Source organism: Protomyctophum parallelum, assembly GCF_964188405.1.
Source record: "Protomyctophum parallelum genome assembly, chromosome: 9".
Lineage (NCBI taxonomy): Eukaryota > Metazoa > Chordata > Actinopteri > Myctophiformes > Myctophidae > Protomyctophum > Protomyctophum parallelum.
The window spans coordinates 47,220,158-47,243,667 of NC_139706.1; the positions used below are offsets into that span (position 1 = coordinate 47,220,158).

A 23,510-nucleotide genomic window follows, 5' to 3' on the forward strand; every position below is an offset into this window, starting at 1 on the left:
TGCATGTTGTAGCAGGAGCTGCTGACAGATTCTGCTGCAGAGCTCTGAATCCGTCTGGAGAAATTAAGTTGTGCTAGTCCTCTAGTGGCGCAAATAGCCGATCTACAAGCTCACGATGCCACACATGTTGAGCTTTACTTTCTTTCTTTTCTTTTCTTTTTTTAAATATAATAGTTGTTTTCCCCTGGGTGTTTACATCAGGATGGGGACAATTATTTTGATTACGTGGTGTATTGAAAGGTCTTTCTACCGGTGTTTTCCACACAGAGCACCACAGGGAGAGCTCTACAGCATCTAGAGAGATGGCCTCCAAAAGACATTCAACGTCGTCAGAGGAACAGCCAGAGATGGACCACAGACGTGGACCGTTTGATGTGAAGATGCAACCTGTAGTGAAGTTGCGCAAGATAGGTATGTATTTTATTTGCTGTCGTTTAGACCTGTGGTATAAAGAACGAGAACGCAAGCCCATAAAAACACACTCGGTAGGCTACTTAAAGATCTGGTGAGACACACACACACACACACACACACACACACACACACACACACATCCCCGCTCCAACCCCACTCGGTGCTCGACTTCACTCGCACACCAGTCGCTCTCCGATCCGCTCAGATCCGCTCAGATCCGTCCGCTCAGTAACAAATAAGGATGACAAAATGTATGTTTAAAAGTATGTTTCTGTGTGTGCAGCCACGTGTCTGAAACACGGAGAAAACACACACACACGTGCATGGCGTGCACGCTGCGCAGCCGTTTAAGACCAGACCACACCAACGATTCGAGATGCAACAAAACCGTTTAACCCATTCTGACCTGAGATCAGATTCATACGAGGTTTCCACTGGACACACACTGGTCTGATTAACCCATTCTGACCTGAGATCATATTCTAAAAAATGTCAGTCGTTCTTCGATTTTTCAAAAATAGCAGACCTACAAGCTCGTAGCGCGCCACTCGGTGGCGCGCTATGAGCTTGTCGATTTGCTATTTTTCAATAGCTAAAGCATAACATGATGCTATTGCTAACACCAAAATGGGTTCCCGTTCAGAATGGGTTAAAGGCACAAGGACCCCAAATAACTTTTACATTTTAGTTACATTCTAAAAACATTATACAAGAAATGACGTGAAGACAATTGCTTGTACACATACATTAGGAAATCAACAAAGTCAACAATAAGAGACAAAAAGTCACAGAGTGGACAAATACATGAATATGTGTATGTATATATGTGTGTGTGATGTGACACTCAACTGTAAAGGCCTCAAAAACATGCATAATTATAACATGACGTTTAGTAACATTGAGCCATGTTTACCGCCTCTGTTGGGCAGGCACACTTATTCTATACCAATAATACGAAAAGAAGAAATGTCATGTTCAGAGTCGTTGAAATGGACAGCAATAGGGTAATCACAGTCGTTTCTCCGAATTGAGCTCTTCTGTTCACTAATTTGTTGCTTAACCCATTCTGACCTGAGATCAGATTCATACGAGGTTTCCACTGGACACACACTGGTCTGATCAACCCATTCTGACCTGAGATCAGATTCTAAAAAATGTCAGTCGTTCTTCGATTTTTCTAAAATAGCAGACCTACAAGCTCGTAGCAGCTTGTAGATCTGCTATTTTTCAATAGCTAAAGCATAACATGATGCTAACACCAAAATGGGTTCCTGTTCAGAATGGGTTAAGCTGTTAAATCAGGCTCAAACCTAGGGTTGCCACCTTTGAGATCTTGAAATAAGGGACACTCTTTACGCCTGCCGCGGCCTTGCGGCGCAGGCGTGTGCGGCAAGGCCGGCAATACGTTGAAGCAATACGTTGAAGCAATACGTTGAAGCAATACGTTGAAGCAATAAGTCGAAGTTTCCCTTCAACTTATTGTTTATGGTATGCTATCCACAACTTTTGAAGTAGAATTTTGTTTTCCAAATGAGCATAACAACATCAGCAGCCCATTATAAAATATATGCCAGCGACCCCCATAAGAGAAGACTTTTACACAGTGTTTCTCAACCCATTTAATTACCAGTTTGACATGCATTAGTATACAGACCCCCATTTAATGGCATTTCTATCTCTGGGACCCCCAATTCATATTGTAAAAGCAATGTTAATTTAACTCTGATGGGCTATTTGGTTCCATTTGTACACTCTCAGAGTTACAGACCCATAAGGGTCCATTTGGTTACAAACTATAATTTAGCTGGGGACCCCCTGGAACTCCCTCAAGGACCCCTGGGGGTCCCCGGACCTCACTTTGGGAACCACTGGTTTAGGCTACTTTAGGTAGTGTGTGCCTCCCGCTAGAACAATTGTGCTGACTTTAATACAGGAATATTTCCTGTGTTTTGTTTTGTTCATTATTGTTAAATTCAGTGTTGACGTGTAGGGGCTATTTAGGAAAATAAGGAACAAACTGCGTTCCTTATTGGTTCAATAAGGGACGCATCATTTAATTCTCAAATAAGGGACGATTCTGTATTTTAAGGGACGGGTGGCAACCCTACTCAAACCATTACAGATATGTTTGAGTGACATAAACAATATGATATTAAATGTTAAAAACAGTTGTTAAATGCATGTTGTAGAGAACCCATTTAGACCTGAGGACGATTCTACAAATGTCTTCTAAATCCTGACAGTTTTCTGAAAAACCCTGTGTTGTTGAAATATATGTAATTGGCCGCCGACCCCCATCTGAAAATGTGTTGTTCCAGGGACCCCCCCCCCCCCCCCCCAGAAGCAAAGATTTGAGTTAAAAATGTTCGCTCTGAAAGAATATTCAAAGGTTTGCGCCACATTTTCATGATTTAAAAAAAATAGCAGATCTACAAGCTTGTGCTACGAGCTTGTAGTGTGTGTGTGTGTGTGTGTGTGCAGCTTTACGTTTCAAGTTGCAAAAACCAAGCGGTTTGCATTACGTCGCAGCACATCTCTGTCTGTGTTCACAGCGACCCTGCCAGCTCCAACGTGTGGTGTCCCTGTGTGTAAAGAGGAGGTTACACCTGAAGAGGAGAGGAGCTCCAGTCTGGTCCAGGAGGAACCACAACCTCCACACATTAAAGAGGAACAGGAGGAGCTACTTCAAAGAGCAGAAGAGGCTGGTGGGTCAACGTTGACATTACCAGCAGTGAAAAGTGAAGGTGATGATGATGAAAACAGAGAGACGGAGCCTGTAGCCGGCACCTCGACTGAACACATGGAAACACAATCTGATGTAGAGGACTGTGGAACATCACAACCAACTAGTGGTGAGCAGCTCCTCTCTTCACACTGTTCTGAATCTGACACTGAAGACAGTGATGAGTGGGAGGAGTCTAAGGGTGACAGTGATGAGTGGGAGGAGTCTATGGGTGACAGTGATGAGTCATGGGAGGAGACTAGGGGAGATCAGTCGGCTTCAAACACACTGAAATCACAAAACACACAAAATGTGGGAGGACAGCGCAAGCTGTCCCAGGACCTGAAATCATCAAAACAAACTGACTCCATGAGGAGTCCCACAGGGACGAAAGGTTTCAGCTGTACAGAGTGTGGTAAAATGTTTAAATATAAGGGGAATCTGAAGAGTCACACAATGGTTCACACGGGGAAGAAACGTTTTAGCTGTACAGAGTGTGGCAACATGTTTAGTCACAAGATAAGTCTAAGTAAACACATGATGACTCATACAGCCGAAAGGCCATTTCCTTGTACAGAGTGTGACAAAATGTTTAAGCTCAAGCAACATCTGAAGAGACACATGATGACGACACATGATACAGCTGAAAAGCCATTTTCTTGTAAAGTATGTGGTAAAGACTGTCTTAACACAAGTTATCTAAAAACACACATGATGACTCATACAGGCGAAAAGCCATTTCCTTGTACAGTATGTGGTAAAGACGTTCGTAAAGCTGGTTTAAAAAGCCACATGAAGATTCATACAGGTGAAAAGCCCTTTTTGTGTACAGTATGTGATAAAGGCTTTTTGGGGGCAAATGATCTAAAGAAACACATGAGGACTCACACAGGTGAAAAGCCATTTTCTTGTACAGAGTGTGGCAAAATGTTTAGGGAAAGGCAACATCTGAACAGACACATAACGACGCATACAGCTGAAAAGCTATTTTCTTGTACAGTATGTGCTAAAGGCTGTCGCAACACAAGTTATCTAAAAACACACATGCTGACTCATACAGGCGAAAAGCCATTTACTTGTACAGTATGTGGTAAAGGTTTTGTTAGTAAAGCGGCTTTAAAAACCCACATGAAGATTCATACAGGTGAAAAGTCCGTTTTGTGTACAGTATGTGGTAAAGGCTTTTTTTGCGCAGGTGATCTAACAAAACACATGAGGACTCACACAGGTGAAAGGCCATTTTCTTGTACAGTTTGTGGTAAAGGCTGTCTTCACAAGGGTGATCTAACGACACACATGATGACTCATACAGGCGAAAAGCCATCGTCTTGCACAGTTTGTGGTAAAGGCTTTACTACTAAACAAGGACTACAAATCCACATGATGAGTCATACAGGCGAAAAGCCCTGTTTGTGTACAGTATGTGGTAAAGGCTTTACTATTAAAAGTCTTCTAAAAACACACATGATGACTCATACAGGTGAAAAGCCATTTTATTGTACAGTATGTGGTAAAGGCTGTTGTCACAAGGGTGAGCTAAACACACACATGAGGACTCATACGGGTGAAAAACCCTTTTTGTGTACAGTATGTGGTAAAGGCTTTGCTTGCACAGGTGGTCTAAAAAAACACATGAGGTCTCATACAGGTGAAAAACCCTTTTTGTGTACAGTTTGTGGTAAAGGCTTTTCTAGATCGGGTGGTCGAACAAAGCATATGATGCGTCATACAGGCAAAAAGCCATTTTCTTGTACAGTATGTGGCAAAGGTTACGCAGGTAGTTTAAAGATACACATGAGGAGTCACACTGGGGAAAGGCCATTTTCTTGTACAGTATGTGATAAATGCTTTTCTCAGAAGGGTGATCTAAAAAGACACATGACGATTCATACAGGGGAAAAGGCTTTAGTTTAAGACTAAGTTCATTCTAATCCAGAATGAACCATGCAAAAGCAGAGGAATTACATAATCTGACAATATCAACAAGACTGAATCAAATACACATTAATAGTTCATTGTGATGGATTTTTGTTTCATCTCGTGTATGGATCTTATTTTCTATTCAACATGATGGAATTTAATTTGTATTGTATCTTGCATTATTCCCTCCAGCTCATACTGTAGGTTACTGGTAGTACAATATGAGTATCAGTGTGTGTACAGTACACATTGGTCAGGATTTAACACGTCATATTCATTCATAGTCATGTAATAATTCTTATGTTCATTGTCAGATATGCAGTAAATAATGGTGCAGTAAAGTGCTGACAAGCTGCTGGGTTTGTGTTGTGTTGTTTACATTGTCCCATTATCATAGTACATAATACGGTAGATTCCAGAGAGACGGTTGAGTTATTTTTGTTTGATCATTAATAATATTCTACAGAGTTTTGTGTCTTTATTGAGGTGTTTTTGTTTCCTGAACTTAAAGTAACTATTTTATGCCTGGTTTAGGGTTTTGGAAATATTGATGTTTTTATTTTCTTGGTTTAATAAAGTTTTCAACACTGCAGGTCCTCTGTGTGTTTTTTATCGTTTACATAAATGTTACCCCATAACTACCGTTCGTTTGAGTAGTTTATTAGACATAAATGTTACCCCATAACTACCGTTCGTTTGAGTAGTTTATTAGACATAAATGTTACCCCATAACTACCGTTCGTTTGAGTAGTTTATTAGACATAAATGTATAAACGGCAACAGAGCAGTGTTGTCTTTGGCAGCAAGTTTTGATTTTTGTTTTGAATAGTTTTCATTTAGTTTCAGTCACATTTTAGTCACCTGGAATGTCTTTGTGTTAGTCTAGTTTTAGTCGACTAAATATCACAAGATTTTAGTTTTAATTTAGTCGACTAAAATGTATTTTGGAGGGCCTTGATGTCGTCTTAATGACTGTTTTTAAGAAATAGCCGATGTGAGCACATGCAACCAAGTGTAAAATGACCAGTTTAGTCTAGTTTTTATTTGTTAACGAAATCGTCAGTATATTTAGTCTAAGTTTTTGTCCTCGTAGCTTAGTTTTCATTCAGTTTCCATTTAGTTTTTGTCAGTGGAAAAAGGTAGTAGACAAACGATTTTCGTCTTAGTTTAATCGACTAAATCAACACTGCAACAGAGTACATCCAAAAGGCATAGCACCAAAAAAAAGAACTTCCTGTCTTGTTTCCATTTATGCCCAGCTATAGCTGCTCCATTTATGCCCAGCTATAGCTGCTCCATTTATGCCCAGCTATAGCTGCTCCATTTATGCCCAGCTATAGCTGCTCCATTTATGCCCAGCTATAGCTGCTCCATTTATGCCCAGCTATAGCTGAAAAAAGACCTTCCTGTCTCGTTTCCATTTATGCCCAGCTATAGCTGCTCCATTTATGCCCAGCTATAGCTGCTCCATTTATGCCCAGCTATAGCTGAAAAAAGACCTTCCTGTCTCGTTTCCATTTATGCCCAGCTATAGCTGAAAAAAAGACCTTCCTGTCTTGTTTCCATTTATGCCCAGCTATAGCTGCTCCATTTATGCCCAGCTATAGCTGCTCCATTTATGCCCAGCTATAGCTGCTCCATTTATGCCCAGCTATAGCTGCTCCATTTATGCCCAGCTATAGCTGCTCCATTTATGCCCAGCTATAGCTGCTCCATTTATGCCCAGCTATAGCTGCTCCATTTATGCCCAGCTATAGCTGAAAAAAGACCTTCCTGTCTTGTTTCCATTTATGCCCAGCTATAGCTGCGGAGAAAAAAAGACCTTCCTGTCTTGTTTCCATTTATGCCCAGCTATAGCTGCGGAGAAATTCGGCCAGAATCAACAAGATTGTGCACTTGGTGAAGTTTTAGAATTTTGGAAGCCATGCAAGGTACCAACCAGCACATTGGGAGCAATTTGGGTTTCATTTTAATTTATATTTTTTTGTCCCACGATTTTGTAACCCATTTTTCACCCCTGTGTCAATCATCCTGTGATGTGATCCTGGGCTCTACACACCCTCCGCCAACCTAGGGAGAGCAACGGACTTAACTCATGCTTCCTTCATGCCTGAGTGTCCAAGTTGCTCCTTTACACCTGACAGGGGGGAGTTTTCCTGGTTGGACGTAGCGCGTGGAAGGAGCACGTTATTCCGACCAGTTCCTTTCCCCTCCATCAGGCGTCCCGGCTGGCCAGGGGGAGGCAGTTTAGAGACCAGGATTACTGCATGTTTTTGTGAGAGTACCTACCCTAGGGGACACGGGGCACGGTGGAGACACGGGGCACGGTGGAGAACATGCAAACTCCACACAGAAAGGCCCTTTCGCCAACCTCGCCTTCGGGTATGGGCACTGATGACGCGGAGGAGGAAACACGCCGCCAGCACCCACAGCGCCCCGAGCGGGAATCGAACCCAGGACCTTCTAGCTGTGAGGCGACAGCACTACCAACTGTGCCACCGTGCCCCTTTTTGGGGTTCAGTGTCTTGCCCAAGGACACTTCGACATGTAGACAGGAGGAGGAGCCGGGATTCCAACCGCCGACCCATGGGTCATTGGACGACCTGCTCTACCTCTTGAGCCACAGTCGCCTCAAGCTAAGAACGAATCTAATGACACTATACATATAAACTATACATATATACTATACTATGCTATACATATGTACTATGAAGTGCTATGACTAATATACAATGCAATTAATGTGCTGTCTACATCAGAGGTTGGGGGGGGTCCCCAAATTATTATTATTATTATAGATTGCAACTGAATGGCTGGAACATAGAAATGAAGAGTTTACATATAGTACATGCATACACTTTCCCTAATGTATATCTGGTTTCAGCATTTATTTATGGTGTATTCGATTGTCTCTATTATTAAGGTTATTGTAGCAGTCAATTTATATTGGGGGGCGGGGCGGGGGTCCTGAGACATTGAGACATTGCCAAAGCATTTCCATATAGTCCATGGACTATAGTCTATATAGTCCATGGACTATAGTCTATATAGTCCATGGACTATAGTCTGTATAGTCCATGGACTATATATAGTCTATATAGTCCATGGACTATCATGTAGTTTTATAATATATATAGTACATGGACTATATCATGTAGTTTTATATAATGGTTTTATCCTGTAGTTTTATCATGTAGTTAAAAGGTTGATAAAAAATAAACGGTCGCAATGACTAACCAATCAGGAAGCAGACAGGTAAATCGACCAATGACAAAGCTTCTAGGAAAGATCTTTGAATGCAGATTCAAAATCTTTGAATGCAGATTCAAAGATGTGTCACAGAGACTACATTTTGTTTGGGAGCGTTCTACCCATTGCTGACTGTCTGAAAAAAAGGAAAGAAAAGTCATCACAAATTTATATTATTGCTTATAGCTGCTTTAATCCAACCAATGCATTGGAGGGAGAAAAAAACCCACATTTAAAACAAATTAGTAACCATTTAGTCATTTCTAGGTTATATTGATTGGACATAACAGCAACAGAGTTCAGTCAAACACGGATTACAAAAGGGAGAACACAAAAAATAAGTCCTTATGGTCTTGTTTCCATTCAGGCCCAATGCAATCAATTCATAGACATGACAAAATCACACTTGTGTGAAGTGGGGGGTGCTCTCATCATCATACATCACATTCCATGCTCAGCCAATCAAATATCAAATCATCACAAATATTCAGGCCAATCACTTGGCGTCATCACTTTTTATCCTCAATATGTACATCAGCCAATCAAATCATCGTGTTTGTGTTCACACAAAGACAAAGCTGGCCATAGGGGGAGCTGGCGCCCCTCAACAACAATTCAATGTCATCAATAACAACAACATCAAAATATATCATTACAGGAAATAAATCACTAATTATGTACAAAAAACCACTATATGTACAGAGTGGGGAACACGTTAGGAGGGGGGGGGGGCGTCACCTGTTTAATTCTTTCTTCCCATGTCCGTATATATACCTACTTTGAATTTCTCTAACTATAAACTTTCATGACAGCAGAACAGCCTAAGTACAAATATAATTTATGAAAAGCTACTACAGTGAAGTCTGTTCACAGAAGTTGTTGTAGGATATGTGGGGATTATCTGACGAGGTACCATTTGAGTGGGCAAAACCTTACATATACTAAATAATACTAAATTGTTTATAGGTTCAATATAAGTCAAATAATATAGCCTTTCCACAGGAGTATCTTTTTATATTTTTCCAAAAAGAATACAAACAGCCAATAGCATATTACAAAGTTATCCCCCTCACTGGGGAAAATTCCGGGAGGAAAAACGGGCAAGCACCGGGGCGAGTAGTCCAGTATTCCCCCGACACTAGGGGACGCCATATCCCAGGTCTGTATATTTACGCCAACGTATACTCCGTCTATATAATGGTTGAGTCCCAGCACTGTGTTTAACATTGGTCCGGTTCCTATGGCAACGCCCCACCGTTCCAGCTATGGGATTGAAAATATAATCACAGTGTAAAGCAGTTGAAAGGAGGATTTTCAAACCTCCATAATTCGGATTTCAGGAGAACTGTCCTTGGTGGATCTTCTGCCATCCAAATTTTCAGATTTCTGAATCTAAATTTGTGCCTTTGTACCGCGACACTCCCGCCATGTAAAAGCTTCTGACGAAAGGTAAACAGTGTGTGCTTATGCCAATGATAATAACGTGTGTATAGCGAGTGTGTGTGTTTAAAGTGAACGCGTATGGTAGCACTGGGAACTGGGGGTTGTGTCAACAGTTAGCCGCAAAAAATGAGTTAAATGAGAAGTGATCATTTCCTCTCCATTGGGCCTGCTGAAAGGTGGACTTCTTTTTGCCTGTTTTAAAAGATGTAAGTGATTCTTTTTAGGGAAGGGGTCAGGGCATTCCACGCCTGGGTGGCTGTGCTGTAGAAGGAGAATTTACCCATATTTGTTTAGAAAAATAGGAGCAGAATAATAATCCATAATATTGTCCCTGTCTATCGACCTCCCTATGAGCATACAGCTGTTTACTTTGATCCTCCCAGTGAGCTCATTTATAGTGGAAACTTAATTTTTTTTATCCCATGCAATGGTGTCTTAGCAAGTGACCCGACTCATTTAACCCATTCTGACCCGAGATCAGATTCATACGAGGTTTCCACTGGACACACACTGGTCTGATTAACCCATTCTGACCTGAGATCAGATTCATACGAGGTTTCCACTGGACAGTGGACACACACTGGTCTGATTAACCCATTCTGACCTGAGATCAGATTCATACGAGGTTTCCACTGGACACACACTGGTCTGACCCGAGATCAGATTAAAAAAAATGTCAGTCGTTCTTTCGATTTTTCAAAAATAGCAGACCTACGAGCTTGTAGATCTGCTATTTTTCAATAGCTAAAGCATAACATGATGCTAACACCAAAATGGGTTCCCGTTCAGAATGGGTTAACACAATTTGTGCCCAAGACGTCTCCAGACGTCCTAGGAATGACCCCATGCAGTGCCCAGGACGTCTGTACATGTCTTTTTTTCTTCTTACGTATCGTACCGCTGTTCAAATGTATCATTACACCCCTATTGGAAAGGCTTTTCTCCTGTGTGGACACAAAGGTGTATCTTTAGTTGACCTAACCGACTTGTCACAATGTTTACATTGATAAGGTTTTTCTCCACTGTGGACAAGCTGGTGTTTATTCAGGGTACCTGACAGACTGAATCTCTTGTCACAATGTTTACATTGATAAGGTTTTTCTCCACTGTGGACAAGCTGGTGTTTATTCAGGGTACCTGACAGACTGAATCTCTTGTCACAATGTTTACATTGATAAGGTTTTTCTCCACTGTGGACACGCTGGTGTTTATTCAGGGTACCTGACAGACTGAATCTCTTGTCACAATGTTTACATTGAAAAGGTTTTTCTCCAGTGTGGACAAGCTGGTGTGACTTCAGTGTACCTGAGTAACTGAAACTCTTGTCACAATGTTTACATTGATAAGGTTTTTCTCCACTGTGGACACGCTGGTGTTTATTCAGGGTACCTGACAGACTGAATCTCTTGTCACAATGTTTACATTGGTAAAGTTTTTCTCCAGTGTGGACACGTAGGTGTGTCTTCAGCTCAAACAACGTCCTGAAACTCTTGTCACAATATTTACAGTGGAATGGTTTTTCTCCAGTGTGGATACGCTGGTGTTTTTTCAGTGTACCTGACCATTGAAAGACTTGTCACACTGTTTACATTGATAAGGTTTATCTCCAGTGTGGACACACTGGTGTGTATTCAGGTGACCTGAGTGACTAAAACGCTTGTCACAATGTTTACATTGGAAAGGTTTTTCTCCAGTGTGGACACGCTGGTGTGTCTTCAGGTGACCTGAGAGACTAAAACGCTTGTCACAATGTTTACATTGGAAAGGTCTTTCTCCAGTGTGGACATGTAGGTGTGTTTTCAGAGATGATGAGGTACAACTAATGTCACAATGTTTACATTGGTAAGGTTTTCTCCTGTGGTGTATCTTCAGTTGACATAACCTGACATAACTGAAACTCTTGTTACAATGTTTACATTGGAATGTTTTTTCTCCAGTGTGGACACAAAGGTGTCTCTTCAGGGAACCTGACTCACTGAAACTCTTGTCACAATGTTTACATTGGAATGGTTTTTCTCCTGTGTGGATACGCTGGTGTGTTTTCAGAGAAGATGATGACGTAAAGCTCTTGTGGTTTACACAATGGTTTACATTGGAATGTTTTTTCTCCAGTGTGGACAAGAAGGTGTGTCTTCAGGGAACCTGACTATCTGAAACTCTTGTCACAATGTTTACATTGATAAGGTTTTTCTCCAGTGTGGACACAAAGGTGTCTCTTCAGGGAGCCTGACTGTCTGAAACTCTTGTCACAATGTTTACATTGATAAGGTTTTTCTCCAGTGTGGACACGAAGGTGTCTCTTCAGGTTACCTGACTCTCTGAAACTCTTGTCACAATGTTTACATTGGAATGGTTTTTCTCCTGTGTGGACACTAAGGTGTGTCTTCAGGGAACCTGACCGACTGAAACTCTTGTCACAATGTTTACATTGGAATGGTTTTTCTCCAGTGTGGATACGCTGGTGTGACTTCAGTGTACCTGACTGTCTGAAACTCTTGTCACAATGTTTACATTGGAATGGTTTACATTGGAATGGTTTTTCTCCAGTGTGGACAAGAAGGTGTGTCTTCAGGGAATCTGACTCTCTGAAACTCTTGTCACAATGTTTACATTGGAATGGTTTTTCTCCAGTGTGGATATACTGGTGTAGCTTCAGTTTATATGACTGACTGAAACTCTTGTCACAATGTTTACATTGGAATGGTTTTTCTCCTGTGTGGACACGAAGGTGTCTCTTCAGGGAACCTGAGCGACTGAAACTCTTGTCACAATGTTTACATTGGAATGGTTTTTCTCCAGTGTGGATACGCTGGTGTGACTTCAGTGTACCTGACTGTCTGAAACTCTTGTCACAATGTTTACATTGATAAAGTTTTTCTCCAGTGTGGATACGGAGGTGTTTCTTCAGAGAGGATGATGAGGCAAAGCTCTTGTGACAATGTTTACATTGGAAAGGTTTTTCTCTCGTGCGCACACTCTGGTGCTTCTTCAGGGAACCTGAGTAACTGAAACTCTTGTCATGCCATTCGTCATTATCGTCTTCACTTGTCTCCTCCCAATCATCACTGTCTTCAGTGACTTCAGTGTCAGATTCAAGATCAACTACAACTTCAGAGCAGTGGGAAGATATATCTTCTTCATCATCATCATTTTCATCGTCACCTTTCACTGCTAGTAATGTCAACGTTGACCCAACAGGTTCCTCTGGTCTTTGAAGTAGTTCCTCCTGTTCTTCTTTAAGTTCCCCCTGTTCATGTTTAATGTGTGGAGGCTCTGGTTCCTCCTGGAGCAGACTGGGGCTCCTCTCCTGATTAGAAGAAACCTCCTCTTTACACACAACCATGTGCAGGATGTCTAGGAGCAGAAACATAACATGATGGTCAACACTGGATTCCTAAAATGTAAATCTATTGTTCTTCCATGTTCCATGTACAAAATGAGAGCTATTACCTACCAAGACAAGATTGACTAAACCGTTATAAACTACAGGTTACTACAGTTCTGAAAGTTTTAGCAAGATTTTAGCAAAATACTAAAAAAGTTACGTGAAGTCATATATTTAGTTACTTTAACACAAAAATGAATAATGATGTTACAGCAAATATTTCATTTGAATCATGAAATTCTGAAACAATTTAAAGCAGCGATAACATGCATTTTAAAATTGTTTTTAATTTTTAATATCATATTGTCTATGTCCCTCAAACTTATTTCTAATGGTTTGAGCCTCAATCACCACTCTGATATAACCAGTCCTTGTCATTTCTTTCTAGACTTTGAAAGCAGTTTTAGCTGCAATACCACAATGTCCTGAGGTGGTGCAAGGAAGCTTTGATAAGGAAGATAAGTGGTCACGTGACTGTGCTGCACCATGACAGTTTCATGGACACTTTCATGGGAGCCAAACTACACCCGGAAGTTGCAGAATGTACTGGAGTCAATGAGAGCTCAGTGACCAGCTCATGAACAAACATTATTTATTTACAAAGTACCTTTCTGAACGTACCAGGTATCGCGAGACTTCCCACCGCTTCCTGTCTGGCAGCCAAATCTCGCGATAATCAGAAACGATACCTGCTGCTGTTTAGATCCTCAGATAAAATTATATACTGTGCACTCTGTGCACATCGAAAAGTAAGTGATTAGAAAACAACCTGTGATATGTCTTAATTTCAAATTCCTGAACCGATTATATGACAAAGGTCTCAATGGTTCATAAATAATGTTTGTTATGAGCTGGTCCAGCCAGCTCCATTCACTGCCATGTATTCATTGCACTTCCGGTGTGAGTTTGGCTCCCATGAAAGTGTCCATGAAAGTGTCATGGCGCAGCCCAGTCGCGTGACCACTTCTCTTCCTTCTCAGAGCTTCCTTGAGGTGGTGGGGGTGCTGATATGCAGATTATTTAATATTTGAGTCATTATAATACTGATGCTAGATAAAAGCAGGGTTGTTTTCATTCCATGCCAGCTTGGAAAATCAACAATGGCGGACATTGTAAACAAAGTGGAAATGCAAATTTGGAACGGAAAACTGAAGAAGAGGTGGAATTATACAAAGTAGGGTGACATTGATGACATCATGATGAGGACAAAATCAGTTGAGCTGTTCCTGAGAGCAATTTCCATTAAAGCACCTGTCTGATATGAAAGCCTGGTTGTTAAAAATTGGTAAACACATATGGGAGCCCCAAAAACACAAAAGTTGAATTTTATGTTATAGGCCCTTATTATTTAAATTATACTTCAGACCCAAGCTCTAATTTGGAAGCAAATTAGTCACAGTGCATGACGTTATGAAACATAAGCACTTCTGACGATGAAAGCTTGAAATGTGGACCGATGGTAGCTTAACAATCCATGTAAAAACAATCCACTGCATAGCTCTGTACGTTTGGAAATGGGTCTGTGAGTCTGTGAATCGGTCTGCCTATGTGTCTGCGTGTCTGTAAATGGGTCTGTGAATGTCTGCCTGTGTGTCTGTGCATCTGGGTCTGTGAATCTGTGTGTCTGTGCATCTGGGTCTGTGAATCTGTCTGCCTGTGTGTCTGTGCATCTGGGTCTGTGAATCTGTCTGCCTGTGTGTCTGTGCATCTGGGTCTGTGAATCTGTCTGCCTGTGTGTCTGACTGTCTGTGCATCTGTAAAGGTGTCTTTGAGTCTGCCTCTGTAGTGACCAAATCTCACAAACTACTGTAGCGATCAAATCTCACAAAATACTGTGGTGATCAAATCTCACAAACTACTGGAGCGATCAGCACCAAATGTCTTGTTCACGCTGCCAGTCGGCCAAGCAAGTATTTTTCCACACTTAGATAGAAATTGCGTTGCACATAATGGTAATGTTTCAGTTTAGTAAGGGGGCGTTCACACCTACGACACAGCTGTCTCCTCTGTGTCTCCTGTGTCTTCTCTCTTCTAGCAAGCTCGCAATTCATTTTCAATGGGAGTCACATGGTTTGACGAGACAGCCTTGAAGACACAGGAGACACAGAGGAGACAGCTGTGCCTTAGGCGTGAACTGCCCCTAAGAAAGTGCAGACGCTAAGTTTGCAAATACTTGTTTGAAAGATGCTAACCACTTAAACACTATACTTAGTGAAATCCTCTGTACTTAAACACTCTATACTACTCTGTACTTAAAAACTCAACCACACAGCACACAGACAGAGATACCAAGTCAAACTGAATTTGTACTATTTATACTACTGTTTTGGCTTGCAGTGAGCCCACATTGTTTCTTCAGGAACAATATTTTCTAGTTTGCCATCGTTATTGTCCAGTGAAAATAAGACATTGTGGCAGCCCTACAGAACAGAACATATTAAAGAAAGGCATGAAACTTACTGAGGTGTGGGTGGTCTTCAGCTTCCTGTTTAATAGAAACATCTTCAGCTTCCTGTTTAATAGAAACATCTTCAGCTTCCTGTTTAATAGAAACATCTTCAGCTTCCTGTTTAATAGAAACATCTTCAGCTTCCTGTTTAATAGAAACTTCTTCAGCTTCCTGTTTAATAGAAACTTCTTCAGCTTCCTGTTTAATAGAAACGTCTTCAGCTTCCTGTTTAATAGAAACGTCTTCAGCTTCCTGTTTAATAGAAACGTCTTCAGCTTCCTGTTTAATAGAAACGTCTTCAGCTTCCTGTTTAATAGAAACGTCTTCAGCTTCCTGTTTAATAGAAACGTCCATGGTTGAGTCTGGAGAGTTCATCTTCACCTGGGAGTGATGCATCATGGGTATTGCAGTTCTTACGCGTCTGGAGAGTTCATCTTCACCTGTAGTCTGGACTCCGGTCTGAAATCAAGTGAATAAGGAAGGACTTTAATAACTGGAGACCTATAGTCCGGCAGCCGGGAGTGTGGAGTGGGATATTTATTATAGTTTTGTTCTTATTGGCCTAAAATATTGCCTATATACTTAAATTAATATAATGAATCCACTTACTGACTGGCTGTCGGAATTGAGCAACTTATTTGTGACTCTTTTTGACACAGAGACAGTAATGGTGGCAAGACTAACTATTCAGAGGTTGAGAAAACCTTTTTTTTTTTTTTTAATCCAAAATGACTCTTCACATACTAGACCAGGGGTAGGAAACCTTTATTATCAAAAAAGCCATTTTGGCCCCAAAAAGTATTACAATTCTATCTGGAGCAAAATATGTTTGCTTTAATAAAGAAAACTTTATTTGTGATTTTTCTGGTCTTTCAATATTACATTTTATTTGTTTGCTAATTTGCTAATAGTTTGCTAATTTCTCATAGAAAAACAGTATAACCAGTAAACCAGCATGCAGCATTGGTGGTGAAAACAAACAAAGATGTCTTGGCATTCATACATTTCTCATTTTTATCTGGTGTATAGGCAACATTGTTTTGCAATATCAAAATGAAAGAATAACTTTATGCATACTACAATAATACATTATAAAATAAATAAATCACACACGTGTGAACTGAGTGGTGCAATTCCCCCCCCCCCCCCCTCTCTCTCTCTCTCTCTCTCTCTCTCTCTCTCTCTCTCATTAGAGTCACTACCCCTCTCACTGTTTCTGGCGCCCCCTACTGCTATTATTAAGTCACATACTCATGCTCACACAGACACACAGACACACACACAAACAAACAAACAAGTACGAGGACATTGCAAGCTGGTTGTAGGAGTGGTTGCACCACTCAAAAATAAAAAAAGGAAAAGGAAACCTCTTATTCCTTTTCATACTTCTTTGCCCTAGCAACTGGGAGCCACGGGCGAGGGCCTAAGAGCCACATGCGGCTCTAGAGCAGCAGGTTGCCTCCCCCTGTACTAGACTCTAGTATGAAAGTATAGGCCTGCTTAACCCATTCTGACCTGAGATCAGATTCATACAAGGTTTCCGCCGGACACACACTGGTCTGATGATCTGATTCTGACCTGAGATCAGATTCTAAAAATGTCAGTCGCTCTTCGATTTTTCAAAAATAGCAGACCTACAAGCTCGTATCGCGCCACTCGGTGGCGCGATATGAGCTTGTAGATCTGCTATTTTTAAATAGCTAAAGCATAACATGATGCTGACACCAAAATGGGTGCCCGGTCAGAATGGGTTAAAACATGTTGTGTAGTAACTACAACTGCAGATAATTTGCAGATGTAAATGCTTGCTTAGACAGGTAATGTCTTCACTTTAATTGTTCTACTTTCAAATGTTTTTTTCTCTCTCTCTCTGAGAGAGAGGCTACTTATAGCAGTGACTGAGAAAACAGACTGAAAAACAATGCTGTATGAGTGAATGTGTGTGAGTGTGGGTCCGCAACTGGTTCTGGCCCACATCAAACACCCTTAAAACAAGGCTCCAGCCTTCCCAAAACAAGCTAGTCGGGCTACTTGGCCTCACTCCCAGAACCCACCTCACCCCTGCTTATTGTCATAGCCTGCCACTGGAATGGCAGGCACCCGACTGACTTTGTTATTTATGTCTATATTTTGAACTTGTAACAGGCTTACTAATATGTTCTACCTACCGCAGAGCTCTGACGGTGTGTTTTACCGTTGTCAACTTGTTGTATAATTAACTTGGCTGAATAGTTGCATGGGAAAATAACCCAGGTTAATGGAGGAGTGGCGTATCCTGACATTTTCAACAACCTATAGTGAATTCTCCAGATGAGTATTAGTAATTAGTCATATTATATAAAACGAAACACAACAAATATATCTGGGTATTGAAAACCTCAAGGGATGCGACCGTGACGTATACCGTGGGACCCCTTTAACTTGAGATTTACAATGAATCTCTGATGGAGTAAATTATAGTATATTGTGGGTTGTATATTCAGAGGGTAGGTATGTGACATTGAAAAGGACAAATCAAACATATTATGGGAAACTTTATTAGAACACAAAAAATCGCTACCGCCTCAGTAATGGACGTGTGAAATGAGGGTATTTTATGATGCCTCTCATAGGGATTGCATTGACAGCTGTGTGAAATGAGGGTATTTTATGATGCCTCTCATAGGGATTGCATTGACAGCTGTGTGAAATGAGGGTATTTTATGATGCCTCTCATAGGGATTGCATTGACAGCTGTGTGAAATGAGGGTATTTTATGATGCCTCTCATAGGGATTGCATTGACAGCTGTGTGAAATGAGGGTATTTTATGATGCCTCTCATAGGGATTGCATTGACAGCTGTGTGAAATGAGGGTATTTTATGATGCCTCTCATAGGGATTGCATTGACAGCTGTGTGGAATGAGGGTATTTTATGATGCCTCTCATAGGGATTGCATTGACAGCTGCAGTACATTGTTGAAACGGACCAGAAGTGGGGCCGCTGTCTCATTTGGGGGCGTGACATTTGTAGTCCCCGTGTGTCTCTATGTCTGCCAATTAGGCTATTGTAAATGTAACCAACCAATCACATCAATTCAGTTGTTAATGACATGATATATGAATGATGTATAATGAAGCCCAACACACACCGGGTTCGCAGCGACGCGGCAACGCCTGTAAAATAGAACAGTGGCGTATCGGAGCGTCAGGCGAGGCGTGAACGCGTGTCGGGCGCCGCCGGTGTGCGAAAGGTTCATTGAAAATAACGGAGGCGGCTGTTTTGACGAGCGGCGTTCACAGACAGTGCAAGGCTTGATACGGTTTTTGTTGCTATTTTCTGAATTGTAACATTCAGCCTATCAACTGCTTTTAATTATAGGTTGTATGTCAACTGTATGTTAATCTGTCTTGGAAGAGCCACCCATCGACTAATCTGATATACGGCAGCCTTCCCCGTGTTTCTTCACTAGTCCAATTCAGAAGAACACAGTTTGCCGGCCACTGCTACAGCGCTGACAATGAGGTTATATCTTCCCTTCTTCTCTGTCCTGCCTCAAAGCAGACCAGAGGTAGAAAACTGTCGTTCCCTGATGTCATCGCTAGGGACACACGCATCAGTAGGCAGGAACTGGGGATGGCAATGAAGGACTGGGAAGTCTGGCGTCACATTGTGAAATCCATGATCTCGACCACAGTCGAAAAATGATGATGTTAACTTTATAAACTAAATACAAATACATTGGACATAAAAAAGACAATATAATTTAAATACTACTCATTAAGCTACTAATTAGACTGAAGTAATTAAAGCGGGTCATGTTTGCGAATCAATAATATATCAGTATTCTGACATTAACCTGAGGGCCACATGAAGTGAAGGTGGGGGCCGCATGTGGCCCCTGGATGACGACAGAGTACAGCAGGGGTGCCCACACTTTTTTAACTTGAGAGCTGCGATTCGAAACTGGCCCCCATAACAAAGTCAAAGTCATGTTTTTACCTTTTTGACTTTATTTAACTGTAGGCCTATATCTAAATACTACAGCATCCAGAGGAGAAGTCATAACAGAACCATCTAAATACTACAACATGCAGAGGAGAAGTCATAACAGAACCATCTAAATACTACAACATGCAGTCATAACAGAACCATCTAAATACTACAGCGTGCAGAGGATAAGTCATAACAGAACCATCTAAATACTACAACATGCAGAGGAGAAGTCATAACAGGACCATCTAAACACTACAGCATCCAGAAGAGAAGTCATAACAGAACCATCTAAATACTACAACATGCAGAGGAGAAGTCATAACAGAACCATCTAAATACTACAACATCCAGAGGAGAAGTCATAACAGAACCATCTAAACACTACAGCATCCAGAAGAGAAGTCATAACAGAACCATCTAAATACTACAACATGCAGAGGAGAAGTCATAACAGAACCATCTAAATACTACAACATGCAGAGGAGAAGTCATAACAGAACCATCCTATAGCCTAAATATGATGATTTCCTTTTGTCCCCCCTTTTTCTATGTCTTTAAATGTTCTCATGAATTGAAAATGGAGGACCCTGATGTAAACGAGTCTTAGTGCTTTTCATAGTTTCGTCCTGGCCTGTGCATTTGTTTGAAATGTACCCATTCTACATACTGTAGAATGGGTACATTACTCAACTCAGCAGGGCAGGCCAGGCAACAATAAGCCACGTAGCCAAGAGAGCTATAGCTCCCTTTGGAGTAGACCTAGAATGCCTGTGATCATTTAATTATACTTCGTAAATTTTAATACTACTCATTAAGCTACTAATAAGACTGAAGTAATTAAAGCGGGTCATGTTTGCGAATCAATAATATATCAGTATTTATTTCTGACATTAACCTGAGGGCCACATGAAGTGAAGGTGGGGGCCGCATGTGGCCCCTGGATGACGACAGAGTACAGCAGGGGTGCCCACACTTTTTTAACTTGAGAGCTGCGATTCGAAACTGGCCTCCATAACAAAGTCAAAGTCATGTTTTTCCCTTTTTTACTTTATTTAACTGTAGGCCTATATCTAAATACTACAGCATTCAGAGGAGAAGTCTTAACAGAACCATCTGAATACTACAGCATGCAGAGGAGAAGTCATAACAGAACCATCTAAATACTACAGCATGCAGAGGAGAAGTCATAACAGAACCGTCTAAATACTACAGCATGCAGAGGAGAAGTCATAACAGAACCGTCTAAATACTACAGCATGCAGAGGAGAAGTCATAACAGAACCATCTAAATACTACAACATGAAGTCATAACAGAACCATCTAAATACTACAACATGCAGAGGAGAAGTCATAACAGAACCATCTAAATACTACAGCATGCAGAGGAGAAGTCATAACAGAACCATCTAAACACTACAGCATGCAGAGGAGAAGTCATAACAGAACCATCTAAATACTACAGCATGCAGAGGAGAAGTCATAACAGAACCATCTAAAATACTACAGCATGCAGAGGAGAAGTCATAACAGAACCATCTAAATGCTAAAACATGCAGTCATAACAGAACCATCTAAATACTGCAGCATGCAGAGAAGTCATAACAGAACCATCTAAATACTACAACATGCAGTCATAACAGAACCATCTAAATACTACAACATGCAGAGGAGAAGTCATAACAGAACCATCTAAATACTACAGCATCCAGAGGAGAAGTCATAACAGAACCATCTAAATACTACAGCATGCAGAGGAGAAGTCATAACAGAACCATCTAAATACTACAGCATGCAGAGGAGAAGTCATAACAGAACCATCCTATAGCCTAAATATGATGATTTCCTTTTGTCCCCCCTTTTTCTATGTCTTTAAATGTTCTCATGAATTAAAAATGGAGGACCCTGATGTAAACGATTCTTAGTGCTTTTCATAGTTTCGTCCTCAAATAAGCAGTTTTTGTATTATTGGCCCGTGCATTTGTTTGAAATGTACCCATTCTACATACTGTATACCCCCCCCCCCCCCCCACAAACACGCACACACACACACACACACACACACACACACACACACACACACACACACACACACACACACACACACACACACACACACACACACACACACACACACACACACACACACACACACACACACACACACACACACACACACACTGATGTAACGTTATGTTGACATTAATAGTGATTATGCAACCAATCAATGTATATTGTAACGTTTGGCACCCTGAGCTGGAATCGAAGCCTGATCTCCAACTCAGCAGGGCAGGCCAGGCAACAAGCCACGTAGCCAAGAGAGCTATAGCTCCCTTTGGAGGAGCGATACAATAGTATTACTGCTGCTAGTATAACTACTGCTTGTTTAGGGATACATTTATTACAAACAAGCAGGTAGGACTGAGAGAAAGACGACTCGTGAATCGTTCCATGTTAAAAAAAAGAGGCAATAATATAAACTATAATCGTAACGTAGTAAAAACAATTGGGTGAATCAGTTCATCTTACCTGCTGTGTTTCAGGGTTGAGCTGCTAAGACGACGACACTGTTTTCAAATGAAACCTTTTAGTTTTCTTTGTATATTAATAACAAACATTCACACCAACGCTCATAGGGTTTTGCACATGCGCACATTGCGCAGTCTAGCGCTGCTGCTGCTGGAACCGTGCACGGTGCACATACCATAGACGGCCGATAGGGGGAGCCATGGTACCGTGTAATACAGTGGAACAGCTATACTGTGATCTCATCTCATCAAAGTCTAACTTCACTAAAACATATTTTAAATATAAACATATAATATAGAAACCATTTGATGGATCAAATCTAACAGTTCAAAAGGTTTTCCACTCTTCCACTCACACACATCACACATAGGCCTACATTTACTTTTCTACCAATTTACTTTTTCATATACTGTCTGTGTTAGCCCCTCTCGGAACCCTCAGTAAAGTTTGTATACTTTACATAGGGTCCCTTTGCATTTATTCCACGCGAAATGGTATACAGACGTACATACCCTCGGAAAAGGCTGTGCTGCGGCTTTTTGGTGGTGGTGAGATGTTTCAAAAGAAGCCTATCGGCTATAGGAGACAACAGAAACGTCAGAGAATTTTCATTTGGCTCAGAAGCCGTTAAGTATTTTTAATTTTTTGACTGTTTTGGCTGCTCTGAAATTCTCTCTTCCTCACATCCCATGTTCCACCTCCCAAGACCCTCCAACAGCATTATAAACATCCTGCATGCACGCGGTCTGCCAATCAGAGGCAGTAACTATAGGACGTGCAGCTAGCCAGTCGCCGCTCGGGAGGCGGGACAATGGGATGTCAATAAGGAAGTCAAGGAAGGAAGGAAGAGAGAATTTCAGATAAGCCAAAACGGTCGAACAAAGATAAATAAAAAATTAAGTTTACCACCGCGCCTCTCAGGCCTGAAACGGATGATCCGGACATCCGGTGCTTCACAGGTACAAGGACATGAGTTGCATAAGGAGAAGAGACTGGAGCAGCACGGACATTTAGAGCCTTTTATTAGGTGCTAAAGTATACAAACACATTGTAAATTCCTTGTATGGACACCAAATTAACAGGTTATTGCAGATGTCCCATACCCAACAGCAACAAACCCCATCAACATGGCTATTTTGGGGAGGAACATGCATGATGCAATAGGGTCAAAACCATCCGTGACCCCACCGGTCGTTATTGCATCATGCTGGTCCAAGTCAGCTCCCCCTGGTCCAGCGACCCCCACGACACCGCCAGCAACACCTGTACCATCTGAACCCCCCCCACTCCCCCCCGCCTGTCAGTTGATGCTGTCATGGAGGTCCTGATCCAGGAGGCAGAGGAGGAGGAGAAAAGGCATGAGGAGCTGATGGGAGAGACGGAACGATTCGTCAACACTTTTGAAAAGATGGTGGATAAGATGTAG

At 41.4% G+C, this 23,510-nt stretch overlaps 1 protein-coding gene across 1 annotated transcript; it reads left to right on the forward strand.

Annotated features, from left to right (window-relative positions):
• Positions 1 to 270: 270 nt before the first annotated feature.
• LOC310864609 (uncharacterized protein) lies at positions 271 to 23,510 on the forward strand (the record flags this gene model as incomplete). Its single annotated transcript, XM_083773297.1, has 3 exons — positions 271 to 411; positions 2,967 to 3,797; positions 23,389 to 23,510. The coding sequence occupies exons 1-3, from the start codon at positions 303 to 305 to the stop codon at positions 23,508 to 23,510; spliced, it is 1,062 nt and encodes a 353-aa protein (XP_083629423.1). The 5' UTR covers positions 271 to 302.